Genomic DNA, 12,992 nt, shown 5'->3' on the forward strand with positions numbered 1-12,992 from the left:
TATTAGGCCGACTGCACACACTGCTATGCGGGAGGAGTAAAATGTCTCTTAGAAATAAGACGACATTATACAAGGCCTGCATACGACCTATTATGACTTACGCGTGCCCCGTCTTCGCTCATGTGGCGCCAACCCTCATCCATAGGCTCCAAATCATTCAGAACAAGTTTCTGCGCACTGCCACGTACTCGCCGTGGTACGTGCGTAATGTCGACTTACATCGCGACCTTAAGATCGATTCAATCGCGAAGCACCTCAAAATACTCGCTACAGCGTATTTTGAGAGAGCGCGCAGTCACCCAAATCCTCTTGTAGCAGAGGCTTGCAAATACGTAGGTAGAGGTAACTTACAGACCGTACAAAGGCGTCCCATGCACGTCTTAACCGACCCTGACGATAGGATCACGGCGCTTAACGCCATATACACCACACACAATACACACACACACCGCCCCCGCCGGCGAGGGCGAGGTCCCCGCGTTCTGACGGCTCGCACGCGCCTAGGCGCGTAGCTGACCGTCCGTAAGCCGTCTCAGCGCTCCGCATAGCGCCTCCTCCACTCCGACGACGCTCTAAGCCGAGGTGCGATCTCGCTAGGAGACACCCTTAGGGCGGGCGTTTTTCCCCCCCGAGCCCTCCCAGAGGGCTCCCATTCTTCCTTCGCGGCCGGCTTGCCTAAGTGCCCGGCCCCTCTCACCGGTGACGCTGTAAAGGCCGCTAGGGCCAACAGCACTCTTCAATTCGAAAAAAAAAAAAAAAAAAAAAAAAAAAAAAAAGAGTCGACACGCATTTCAAACGGATGCGTCTTGGTGCACGGACCACTGTCTCTCGACAGTCAGTACTGCACAGTTATTGGACGTTGGAACGTTGTATAATTAGTACTGTCCTTATTGCAGTGGGTGCGTGGAACCCTGTCTCTGACAGTCAGTACAGCCCTATGTGACCGCCCTCACTGTCATATTTTGTAATTGTTTAATTTATTATATTTCATTTCTGTATTTCTAGATTTAAGATAACCGATTGTTCGACTGCAATAAATTTGTATAATACCTTATCTGAGTTTTCCTTCTGATGTCTGGGCCGAATCCGACAAATATTAAAAAATTTTTTTTAAATATTTACACAATACACACACGGTCGTCTGTTCCTAAAGTAAGCAACTTAATGCTTGTGTTATAGGTTACAGCCGACTGGTATATAGCTACATATTTTTTTTTTCAATAAACATACTTATAAATAATACATATATAAGTATATAAATAAATATTTATATTACACCCAGACTCGGGGTGGGAATCGAACCCACAACCCTCGGAGCAGAAAGCAGGGTCACTACAAACTGCGCCAACGGGCTAGTCATAAAAACAATATAATACATATATTTAATACTATCTAAGAGTTGGGTAGTATTTGTGCAAACGATTCTTTAAAATATTTATAGACTCCTCTTGACGGATGTTATTGAGCAAGGAATTCCAAAGCTTAATCTCTTTAGTAGTGAAGGAATTTTACCTTATTGTAAAGAATAATGCCACTAATGTTACGTTGCAGGATGGAGGACTGTTTATGACTTCCTTTACGAATTATTGTTATATTTCAATAATAATAACTAAAAAAGCCGACCGATGGTAGGATTCTATCCAACTGCTGGCTTTCAAATACGCAGGCCGAAAGACGGGCAGCAGCGTCTTCGGTGCGACAAAGTTAGTTCTGCGGTCATCAAACCGCCTGTCCAAAGTGGTGTTCGGACAAAACACAAGGACAACAGCCATTTTTTGGCGGGAACTTGGGGAGGCCTATGTCTAGCAGTGGGCTGTGATAGGCTGAAGTGATGATGATGGTAAAGTTTACATAACTTTCTTTAAAGTAAATAAAATTGATACACATTTATTTAATAAAAAGTGTGATTAGAATGTACTCGTTTCCAATTCAACTGTGTAACTTTGAAATACGTTTAAAATTTAGAATCATTAAGAATTGGTTAAATTTAAAAGTCCATTCAAAGTTTATGGCTATATTATTTTATGGCATACCATAATAATATTCAGGTGCATTAAAAGTAGGAATTTGCAAATTTGGTGATTTATTTTAGATTTTTACTTTTTTTAAGAGTGTTATTACACCTCTTATAATGTTATAATAAAAACTAATAATAATAATTCTGTATGAATTTGGACAAGACAAAGGTTATTTTTAACAACCAAGTCATACCGAGACCGGTATCGGTCGATGGTACCCTTCTCGAGGTTGTTCAGGATTATATTTACCTAGGCTATACTATCCAAATAGGCGGTAACAACTTCGAGAAGGAGGCCAATAGGAGGGTTCGGTTGAGCTGGGCGGCGCTTAGCAGGCTTCGTCGAGTCTTCACTGCGAAGATTCTGTAATGCTTGAAGACAAAAGTCTTCGAGAAATGCGTCCTGCCTGTTTTAATATACGGAGCCGAGACGTGAACACTGACGAAGGGACTGGTCCACAAGTTTAAAGTCGCTCAACGTGCAATGGAACGGGCTATGCTTGGGGTTTCTCTCAAAGATAGGATTAGAAATGAGACTGACCGCGAGAGAACGAAAGTAACCGACATAACCCACAGAATAAGCAAGGTGAGGTGGCAGTGGGCTGGTTATCTGTGTCGCAGGACTGATGGCCGTTGGAGCAGACGGGTCCTGGAGTAGAGACCGCGTTTTGGCAAACGTAGTGTGGGTCGTCCTTCAGCCCATTGGACCGACGATCTACGTAAGATTGCCGGTGTAAGCTAGATGAGGAATGCGAAAAACCAGGATGTCTGGCATAAACTTGTGGAGGCCCATGGCCAGTAGACTGCATGAGACTGATCTGAATAATAATAATAATGAAATCTGTCTAAGTAACACATTTTTATTTATTTTTTTGCTATGCGCGTTCAAGATGCTGATGGACATTCCAAGTTCGCGCCAAGCAATCCGTAATCTTCATTCACTGGCAATCTTACGTAGATCGTAGGTCCAGCGGACCAGTGGACGTCCCACATTGGGTTTGTCAACATGCGATTCCCACTTTAGGATACGTTTGCTACAGCGACCATCGGTCCTGCGACACACGTGACCGGCCCACTGCCACTTCAACTTGCATATTCATCAGACTATAGCAGCTACTTTCGTTCTTTCTTCTCTTCACCACGTTGTCGGTAGTCTCGTCCACGTCACTATTGTTTTCCTGGTAATCAAATCATTTTTGGTGTTGCAGTTAGAGCTGCTCGGAGTGAAGAATTATTTGGGGCAGCGAGATTATATTTTATCAAGTGGACTCGATTCTTTTGGAGGCAGGTATTCATAGAGCCTCGCAGGAGCTGGTGATCGTTTCCGGACTTAAAGAGGTTAGGTGTTAAATAGAAGGCAAAAGCTGTCTTTTATTCATCATGATGAAATCAATCTCATTCCTCGTCACATTATCGGGTTACTGCCATATCGATCGGCCTTTGGGGTTTCTTTATCATAAAATAGTTCATCAAAAAGAGTCGCTCCGATTCGAGGAAGTTGACAAGTATCTGCCCCTGTAACTCCTGTAAGCTAATCAGTGTAACCCGATTTTCGACCCGTCGTAGTCTTGTATTCTCCCTTTGGCGCTAAAGTCTCCCACAACAACGTTGTCGAAGGCCGATGTAGTTCCATGTATGACTTTTGTAATATCTTCATATCTGGCTTTGACTTTGTCGTCAGATTGACACAAGGTCGGCACATGCCTGTACCACTTTCAGGGAGAACTTGTCAGTGACTTTAAATACTAGGTGCGTTACCTGGGTTGAGACACTCCTGACCTCCGCAACGTTATTAGTGAGAGTTACTTGTGAAGTAGAAAACCGACACCACCTTGGCAAACCTCATCATCTTGAATGAACTGAGGTATGGCATAGCAGGAGATTTCCTGATCAAAGTATAATAAAATTAAGTAGTAAAATATATATTTACAAATATATATTTTTTATCGAAATATAACTACAACAGTTTTTTCGGTATATATGAAGCTCCTTAGAGCACATTAAAATACGGTTGAATGACCTCTGTGACATTGGCTTAATATTGCCATGTAAAAAAATCAAACTAACTTAAAACTACTTTGTACTTAAAATTGAAAACAAAAATCGATAAATAAGATTTAAAAAAAAAAAGTTCAATGTAACACTGATTCATGTTATAAAGTATGGGCTTATCTTGTACTTTTTTAAATATATGCAAATGTTTATACCTACATATGTAGAATCTAATACTTTTAATTTGGTTTTGTGTAGGTTAATAATTAAAAACATACATACGTACTTAATTACATTTTTACACTACGTTGCTTCATAACTGACTTATATTTAGATATCTGTACTGAGAATTTAATGACACAATAGTTTTGTTATTCTAATTTTTCTGCGAGGTATTTCACGAAGTGTTTTAATGAATGATGATTTAATCAAATGAATAATTTTTGTCATTACGGTTTATATTACTCTAATTACGTTACATTTGTTTTAATTATTTATGGTGGCAATAAAATATTTAAATATTTGACATATGTAACGCCACTATCGTTACACTGTCAAAGTGTCAGTCATGTCAGGACTGTAAACATGCGGAGTGCAGGTATAAAAAGATCGTGAAAGATAACATTCGCTTACTTCGAAAACATAACTTGAAATATGTGTAATAAAAAGTACTTAATCTGAAACTTGTTACTTAAAAAACAATATATAAAAATGATTCCGGGATACGGTCCAGTGACGCAAGCCCTTTTAGGGACACTATTCACGTGGGGACTTACTGCTGCGGGAGCCGGTTGTGTGTTTTTTATACGAGGAAAACACGTATGTATTATTTTCAAACGTCGAACGTTTGTTCGTTTTCTTTAAAATCTGTAATGTGAATGTTTGATTTTAGAGAAAACTACTAGATGTGTCGCTCGGTTTTGCTGCTGGTGTTATGACAGCTGCTTCGTATTGGTCTCTGCTAGAGCCAGCTATTGAGATGTGTGAAACCTCTGGCTTATATGGAGATAAAGGACAGTATGCGTTTGCCCCAGTCGCAGTGGGCTTTTTGTTTGGGGCTATATTTGTGTATGGAACTGACAAATTTTTGGATTATCTGGGCCTAAATTCAACAAATATGATGATGAGTGAGTACTCTTATTAATATTTTTTTACCAAAAAATTATGGCTATTTATATACAATACAGGTAGATTTTTTTATCGGAGGTTAAATTTTTGTTATTTCTGACTCTACCTTAATTCCAGTGCTGCGGTAAGTGTACTCCTGCTCCGTACTGCGACTATCATGCGTTATTTTCGAACAAATTTACGTAAAAACGATCTTTACTATAAGATCAAAATACGATACGAACTAACCTTTAACGACTGACAAATAGACACTTTTAAACAAAATAACGCGTCAGACAATATTCTAATAAAACTAGTAACATTGCATGCTAGAATATAGGTATAGAAATTCGAAAAATACCCAAAACCGAATCGGAGCACCCCACTGTCCACGTAGTCTTGGTCTGCCCTACCCCTAGAATGTTTTTTTTTAAGTCGGAGGCGCAGAGGGAGCCGGAGCCTAGCGTTACTCTAACCTTAAAGGTGATAGGTTAATTTTTTCCGATTTAAAAATTGAACCTCAAAACTTCAACCACAATATCTCTGTGAAAAACCCACACTACCTACCCCACCCCCACCCTTTTCCCCCCAACCCCATAAATTTCTCGCCGGGATTGTACATTAATACCGTACACTTGAATATTAATGATTTTAAAATGCATATACATTTATAACAATTGAAAAACCTTCAAAATATAAACATTTAAATAAATAAAAAAATCATTACATTCCATAACATTTCCTGTTAACAATAATAATATTTAATTATATATTATATGTAATAGTATTTAAAAATCTGAAGGTCTGATATGAATGATATGTTGTATCTGGATACATTATGTATTCTTCACAAAACTTTCCTGTTATATTTTGTTTCTATTATTTGTTAATATATGCAGCCTAAATAGTACTTAACACAATTTATTATTTTGTTTTTTCTCTTTATATGTCTAAAGGAGTTTTTATGTAATGAACATGGCACAAAGAATTTCATCAATATTAATAAACTATTTTTTTTTAATGTTAATTGTATTGGCTATTTATATGGAAATATTTTAGCAAACAGGTAAACTTGGCCAATAAATTAGGAATGAGATATAAGTATATTACTAAACTATTATAATATTGTAAATTTTGAGTGATACTTATGAAATTACTGCATTTCAATGTATACTAAAAATATTTATTGATTTACTAAGGTTGAAAAAATAATAAATGAACAATTTATGTGCTAAACTTTAATATAAGCTAAAAAGTATATTTATTAAAATTATTAAATTTAATTTTTATTCATATTTATTTGTTATCTTTTAACTTACTTGAGATTTTTGATTGTTGGTCCTTTACTAAAGGCTGAAACTGATTATCATTTAAGGAAGAAAAAATTTCGAAATCCATCATACAGTTTTGGTGCTAATAAAAGCCATTAATGAATGAAGAAAAAAATGCAGCATTTTGGTGTAATAATAATTAGACTGAAATAAAATATTTTGGCCTGTAAAAATTGTTCTCATGGGCACAATAATTTCTTTATCACTTGATAACTATTTTATAAATAAAAAATGCATCGTGTCTATAATGTTTACTGACGGAATGAACAAATGTCAATGACTCGAAGAGACAACACTAATTAGGTTAAAAACAGAAAGTTTGATAAAACTATCTTGAAAACTTTCAAAAAAAAAAATTTGTTTAATTGTTAGATTACAAATTACAGAAATATTATCATTAATGGTTTTCTACATGAATGATATCAAGTGTAATTATTTTGAATTCTGTTTTTAGTATAGATGTGTTTAAATAGTTTTATTAATTGTTGCAATTGACTAGATGCAGTTTAATTCATGCATAAAGAAAAATACATGGAATTTATTTTGGACTATGATGAAATATCATAGATACGCAACAGACAAAAAGTTTGAAGTTTAAAAACTAAACTTAATTAATAATCTTGATTGACTTTATCAAAAATACAATTTTTTTAGGAATGTCGGGATAAAAAGTAGCTTATGTATTATTTTCATCTCCACCTACGTACATACCAAGTTTTATAACAATCTGTCCAGTAGTTTTTGCATGAAAGAGTTAATAACATCCATATGCTTTTGTGATATTAATTAGAAACTCAAGAATCATAGTATCGAATTGACTTCGTTTATAAATATAAAATTACTTACATTACATTTTATCTACTGTTTTTTAACCGACTTTCAAAAAAGGAGGAGGTTCTCGATTCGAATGGTTTTTTTTTATGTATGTTACCTCAGAACTATTGACTGGGTGGAAACATTTTAATGATTTTTGTTTTAATCGAAAAGTCGTGCGTGTTATGTGATCCCTTTTGAATTTAATTGGGATGTGATGAATACTTTTTGAGTAATTTTTGATAACCTGCATTTACTTGACAATTTTTCGTTTAATTACGTTGTATTACTTGTTGATGTAATAGAAGTTGGTTTTTTTTTTCGTTTGTGAGCAAACACAATTATGTTACACAAATACAAACAGTGGCAATTTACAATAACGATCTCTTAAAGTCAACATTCTTACTAAATTGCAAATGTTATCAAATTGTAGTTGAATTAGTCAAATAAATATAAGGCATTCAAAAATTTCATTATAAAAATATAGTGTATTAATGATTTGAATATATTAAAATATAATAGAGGATGAAGGTTATTAGAAGGCACATTGACCTTGATGGCTAACCAAAATCGGCAGCTTGTTTTGAGGAAAGTCGAAGAAAGGAATATCTAACACTTTAAAGTAATGAGCGAGAATAACTTGCCTTGCAGTTACTATGGTGATAAAAGAACAATGGTGGTCTGAATAAAGGGACTATACATGTTTATAATTGAATAGTTAGGTTTAGTCTAGACCGATCTGTCTCTACTTACATGTGTAATGATTTATATATATATATATATATATATATAGGTTTCATGTACACAGCTTTGATATTATATTAAACTAGCGGTGCCCACAATATTTATATGAATATATATATATGAATTTAACAAAAAAGTTATTGTTCAGTTCGCAGAGTTATAAAATAAATTAATTTGTAAAATAAAAGTAGCCCAAGTTACTCCTTATTACATCAGCTATCTGCCAGTGAATGTTCCGTTAAAATCTGCCCAGCCGTTTCATAGATTATCCGGAACAAACAGACAGACAGACAGACAAAAAATGTAAAAAATGTTACTTTGGTATATGTACCGTGTTTATATATGCATTTGGAAAAGTGGTTTTTTTAAATTTAAATTATTAACTGTTATCATTTTAATTATTTCTATAGATATTTTCGTTTCGATAACATGAGGAGGTAAAAAGTAGTATGAAGGAGTTTACGCTAACGCCTACTGTTTATTACAAATCTCAATTACCATAATTATAAATATGCGTGTGATATAGTGTAAATGAGGAAAGTGCCTTGACATTTGATTAGAACAATGATATTTTACTTCATTTTCTTTTCGTAGATTATAAATAAATAAATAAATATCATATAACATAGGTACACACACGGTCCTCTGTTCCTATGGTAAGCAGCTTAATGCTTGTGTTACAGGTAACAGCCAATTGCTATAACTTTATATATAAATACAAATATTACACCCAGACTCAGGCGGGAATCGAATCCGCAAAGCAGGGCCACTACAAACTGCGCCAACGGGCTAGTCTAGTCAAATTATTCTTAGATTTCAATGATTTTAGAAAAACTTTTAGACGTCCTTTACAGACGTTCTATCCATATAGATTATGTCACCATTTTAGAAAATATCCTTTTTAATTTTATTCCTATCTATCAATATTTTTTACTTTTAGGTGATTTTAATAAATGTTTAATTAAAAACGATGCTCGTTCGCGTAAACTTCTTTGTATTCTCTCTTCAATAAACTTACAGTCTTCCACTGTCTGCTACACATCACTTTCCAAATACCACTCCTTCTCTTCTTGATCTTACTATCGTTTATCTATTCTCCTGAACTTGCTTCCGCTCATGGCCAATTAACCTTTTGTTTTTCTTACTATGGTCTTATTTTTCTATCTTTTAAAATCCGCCGCTGTAATTGTAAAATCTTGTATTTATATCGTCGAAGCTTTAGTCATATCGATGTTGAAAAATTGAAATCAGACCTTTCCAAAATTGATTATGCACTATTTTATAACGAGAAAAGTATTGACGCTAAGGTTGATTGGTTTAACTCTACAATAACTGATTTATTTAATCAACATGCTTCTTTAAAAAGAGTAAAACTGAAATCTCTCTGAATCTGATCTCAATAAGGCAAAGTATGACCAAGCGTGATAAATCAGAGTCACGTTTAAGAAAAAATGCATCTGATTTCAACTTGGATCGGTAGAGGTCCCTGCGTAACATATGCAATAAAATGTGTCGTGAGGCGAAGCGTCGTTATATCCACAGCACTATTGAAAGTTCTGACAGTAAACGTGTCTGGAAATTCCTCAAATCTTTTGGTATTGGAAAATCTCCGTCTTCTTGTGACAATTCTGTAGATATCAACGCTTTAAACTCTTACTTTTCAACTTCACCTATTTCTATGGATGACCACAAAAAATCAAAAACTATGTCGGACTTATCCAAATCTTTATTACTGAATTGTTATTATTTTGCTTTGCAACCGATTACCGAAGACGAAGTTCAAAAACATCTTTTATCTATAAATTCTGCTTCTGCTGTCATGATGGAGTATGTTTAAGAATGTTAAGTATCATTCTTCCAGAATTTCTTCCTATACTAACTCATTTATTTAATTCCTCTATCTCTATTTATTTTTATCCGTCAGCGTGGAAAAAAGCCCACGTTGTCCCTTTATCAAAAATTAACAAACCTACTTCATTAACTCATTACCGTCCTATCTCCATACTCTTTTTCTTTTCTAAAGTGCTGGAGCATATTGTGCACGAGCAATTGTTTCGATACTTGCTAACTAAATGCTTTTGAACCCTTGGCAGTCTGGATTCCGATCGTGACATAGCACTGTTACTGCGCTCGTAAAAGTTTCGGAGGATATCAGCTTTGTCATGGAGAATCAGAATCTTACGGTTAATGTTTTGCTGGATTTTAGCAATGCATTCAGTTCTGTCGATTTTGACATTTTATTAAGTGTCTTAAGATCTTTAAATGTGTTTTCCTCTGTGTGTTTGCTTGAGTGAAAGTTATTCAAATTGGTCACTCCGGTGGCGTTTTGTCTCTCTTACTATTCTTTATTTTCATAAATACAATTACATCGGTAATCTCTTCTAATTTTCACCTCTATGCTGATGATCTACAATTTTATCGACAATTTAGTGTTGCGGATGTTACGGCAGCTATTGCTCATATTAATGAAGACCTTGACCTTTGCTGTGTGGTTACAGCATCAAAGAATATAGCCACCCCCTCTCTTCCCGTGGGTGTCGTAAGAGGCGACTAAGGGATAATACAGTTCCACTACTATCTTGGAACTTAAAAAGCCGACCGATGGCGGGATAACCATCCAACTGCTGTCTTTAAAATACAAAGGCCGAAGACGGGGAGAAGCCAGCCCTGCGGTCATTGCGGCGTTTTTGGCGTGAACTTGTGGAGGCCTATGTCCAGTAGTGGACTGCGAAAGGCTGCTGTGTTGAATGAAGACCTTAATCATATATGCTACTTGGCTGAGTGTTTTAGTCTTGTCGTTAACTCCGCAAAATCACAAGCGCTGATTGTTGGTAGCCGTTATATACACTCTTGCCTATCTACTTACAATATTCCTATCGTGACGTATAATGGCGTACCTATTAATTATGTCGACACGGCAAAAAATCTAGGTCGTCTTTTTAGCAGTGACTTGTCCTGGTCCAAACATACCAGTGAAATCTCTAAAAAAGTACATTATTCATTTCATTTGCTTAAAAGTCTCCAAGATTTTCTTCCTATTAAAACTAAATTTATTCTTGTTCAGTCACTCTTACTTACTCACCTTGACTATGCTGATTTTGTTATCTAGATGCTACTAAAGAACAAGTCAATAAGCTAGAGAGACTACAGAACTCATGCATCCGTTTTATTTTTGGACTTCGTAAGTTTGACCACGTCTCTAAGTTTCGAACTGAGCTCAAATGGCTTCCTATTAGGCTTCGCAGGAATACTCATATTCTTTGTCTCCTTTATAACATTTTATTTAATTGTCCTTGTCACCTTCGCGAGCGTTTTGTATTTTTACATCCTCCTGGTTCCTCGTGCCGATCCAACGTACTACTGTTAACTGCGTATTCCTTCACACTCTTCTAGTTTCTATACTAATTCCTATACCGTCCACGCAGCTAGGCTGTGAAATTCATTGCCGTCATCAATTTGCACTTGTACGACTATAATATACTTTTAAAAAAAAAGAGGATTATCTTTTCTTATCATAATTTTAAAATGAAAATGAAAATGTGGGTATAAACATTTTTTAATATCATATCAAAAATCAGTCGGAGATGCAGGTTCGATCCCCGCTGGAATGGTCGATTTTTGATATGATATTAAAAAATGTTTTGAATTTCCTATGAACACAAAAAAATGTCAGTTATATTTTTTTCCTGTACCTATTGTATATATGTATATATTGTATATGTTTGCACGTGTGAATGTATGTCTATATATATCCGCGTGTGGATGCATATATATGTATATATATTTCAATGATTTAACGTTTTCTTATTGTACGTCTACCTACTTTAATTTCTGACTGTAACCGTTCCTTTTTGGGTGTGCTGGAAGAAATCTCTTACAGGGATAAGCACACCCATTATACGCGAGTCTCCATGACAAATATATTATGTATATAATTTTGTACATATAAAATTGAAATACTATGAAATTTAATTTTATTGTTACAAATATTTTAAATTTTAAATATTCAGTCAGTTTTAAAGGTTACTTTGTCCTTTTCATAGCATATTCATTGTCAAAACATTCATTGTTTGTTTGACCTATAACAGTTATAGTGTTTGTTATATAATAAAATTCCACTAGAAACCTTAACTGTTTATTAGATATTGCGACAATGTAATGTAAGTCCATTAAAACAAATAAATCTATGTAAATAAAAATGAATGTTGCTAAGCGCATAAATCGAGAATGGCTCGACCAATTCGGCTATTATTTTTTTTTTTTTTTGTAAGTTCTTTAAGGCCCACGGAAGGTTTTAATATAAAAAATAATTAATTTTACTATTAACTTTTGACAGAACGAAGTCTGTCCGGGCAGCTAGTAAAAAATAAAAATAAATAAAGTAATATGCGGGTAAATAGTCAGGTAAATTGCTTTTACAGAATATTTCGACATAAGCATAAGTTATTATTTTCTCCTCCTGAAAATGACCATTAGATAGGCTAAGGAATAATTTTACGGGGGGCAGATTTTGACACCACTTATTAATATACATATATATATTAATATACATATATATATTATACATACATATATTTACTTAAACCATAAATTTAAAATTTTATATATCTAGCCTTAGAAATACTGGATTATAAGTATTTACTTTAACTACATACACTTATTAAACTCGCTTTTAAATTATTTTTAGCACTTAACTTTAAATAAAAACATTAAAATTTAGTTCCGCAATTTTGATATGAAAATGTAATGGGCAGACGGAAATTATATTTATAATAATTTGAACTATGATAATTCGATGGGTATTATAAACACTTTTTGTTTTTACTTATCTTAATTGTAAAGATTAGATATTAAGTTCGAATCTTTACAATGAAAGTAGATAGATATTAAGTTAACAACCGCTCTGGTGTAGTGGTGCGAATAGTCGCATTGACCGACGGTTTGCGGGTTCGATTCCCGCTCGGGATGGATATTTGTATGTGTACAAA

The 12,992-nt window shown here is 34.7% G+C and overlaps 1 protein-coding gene across 1 annotated transcript in view; it reads left to right on the forward strand.

Annotated features, from left to right (window-relative positions):
- The first annotated feature begins 4,644 nt into the window (after positions 1-4,644).
- The window catches only part of LOC123659998 (zinc transporter ZIP11), a 66,891-nt gene continuing 58,543 nt past the window's right edge, over positions 4,645-12,992 (forward strand). Inside the window, exons 1-2 of the mRNA XM_045595147.1 lie at positions 4,645-4,828; positions 4,902-5,136. Of these exons, the coding sequence (XP_045451103.1) occupies positions 4,721-4,828; positions 4,902-5,136 (343 nt within the window). The 5' untranslated portion in view covers positions 4,645-4,720. The remainder of the gene's footprint in view (positions 4,829-4,901; positions 5,137-12,992) is intronic.

The sequence above is a fragment of the Melitaea cinxia genome, chromosome 14, assembly GCF_905220565.1.
Source record: "Melitaea cinxia chromosome 14, ilMelCinx1.1, whole genome shotgun sequence".
Classification (NCBI taxonomy): Eukaryota; Metazoa; Arthropoda; class Insecta; order Lepidoptera; family Nymphalidae; genus Melitaea; species Melitaea cinxia.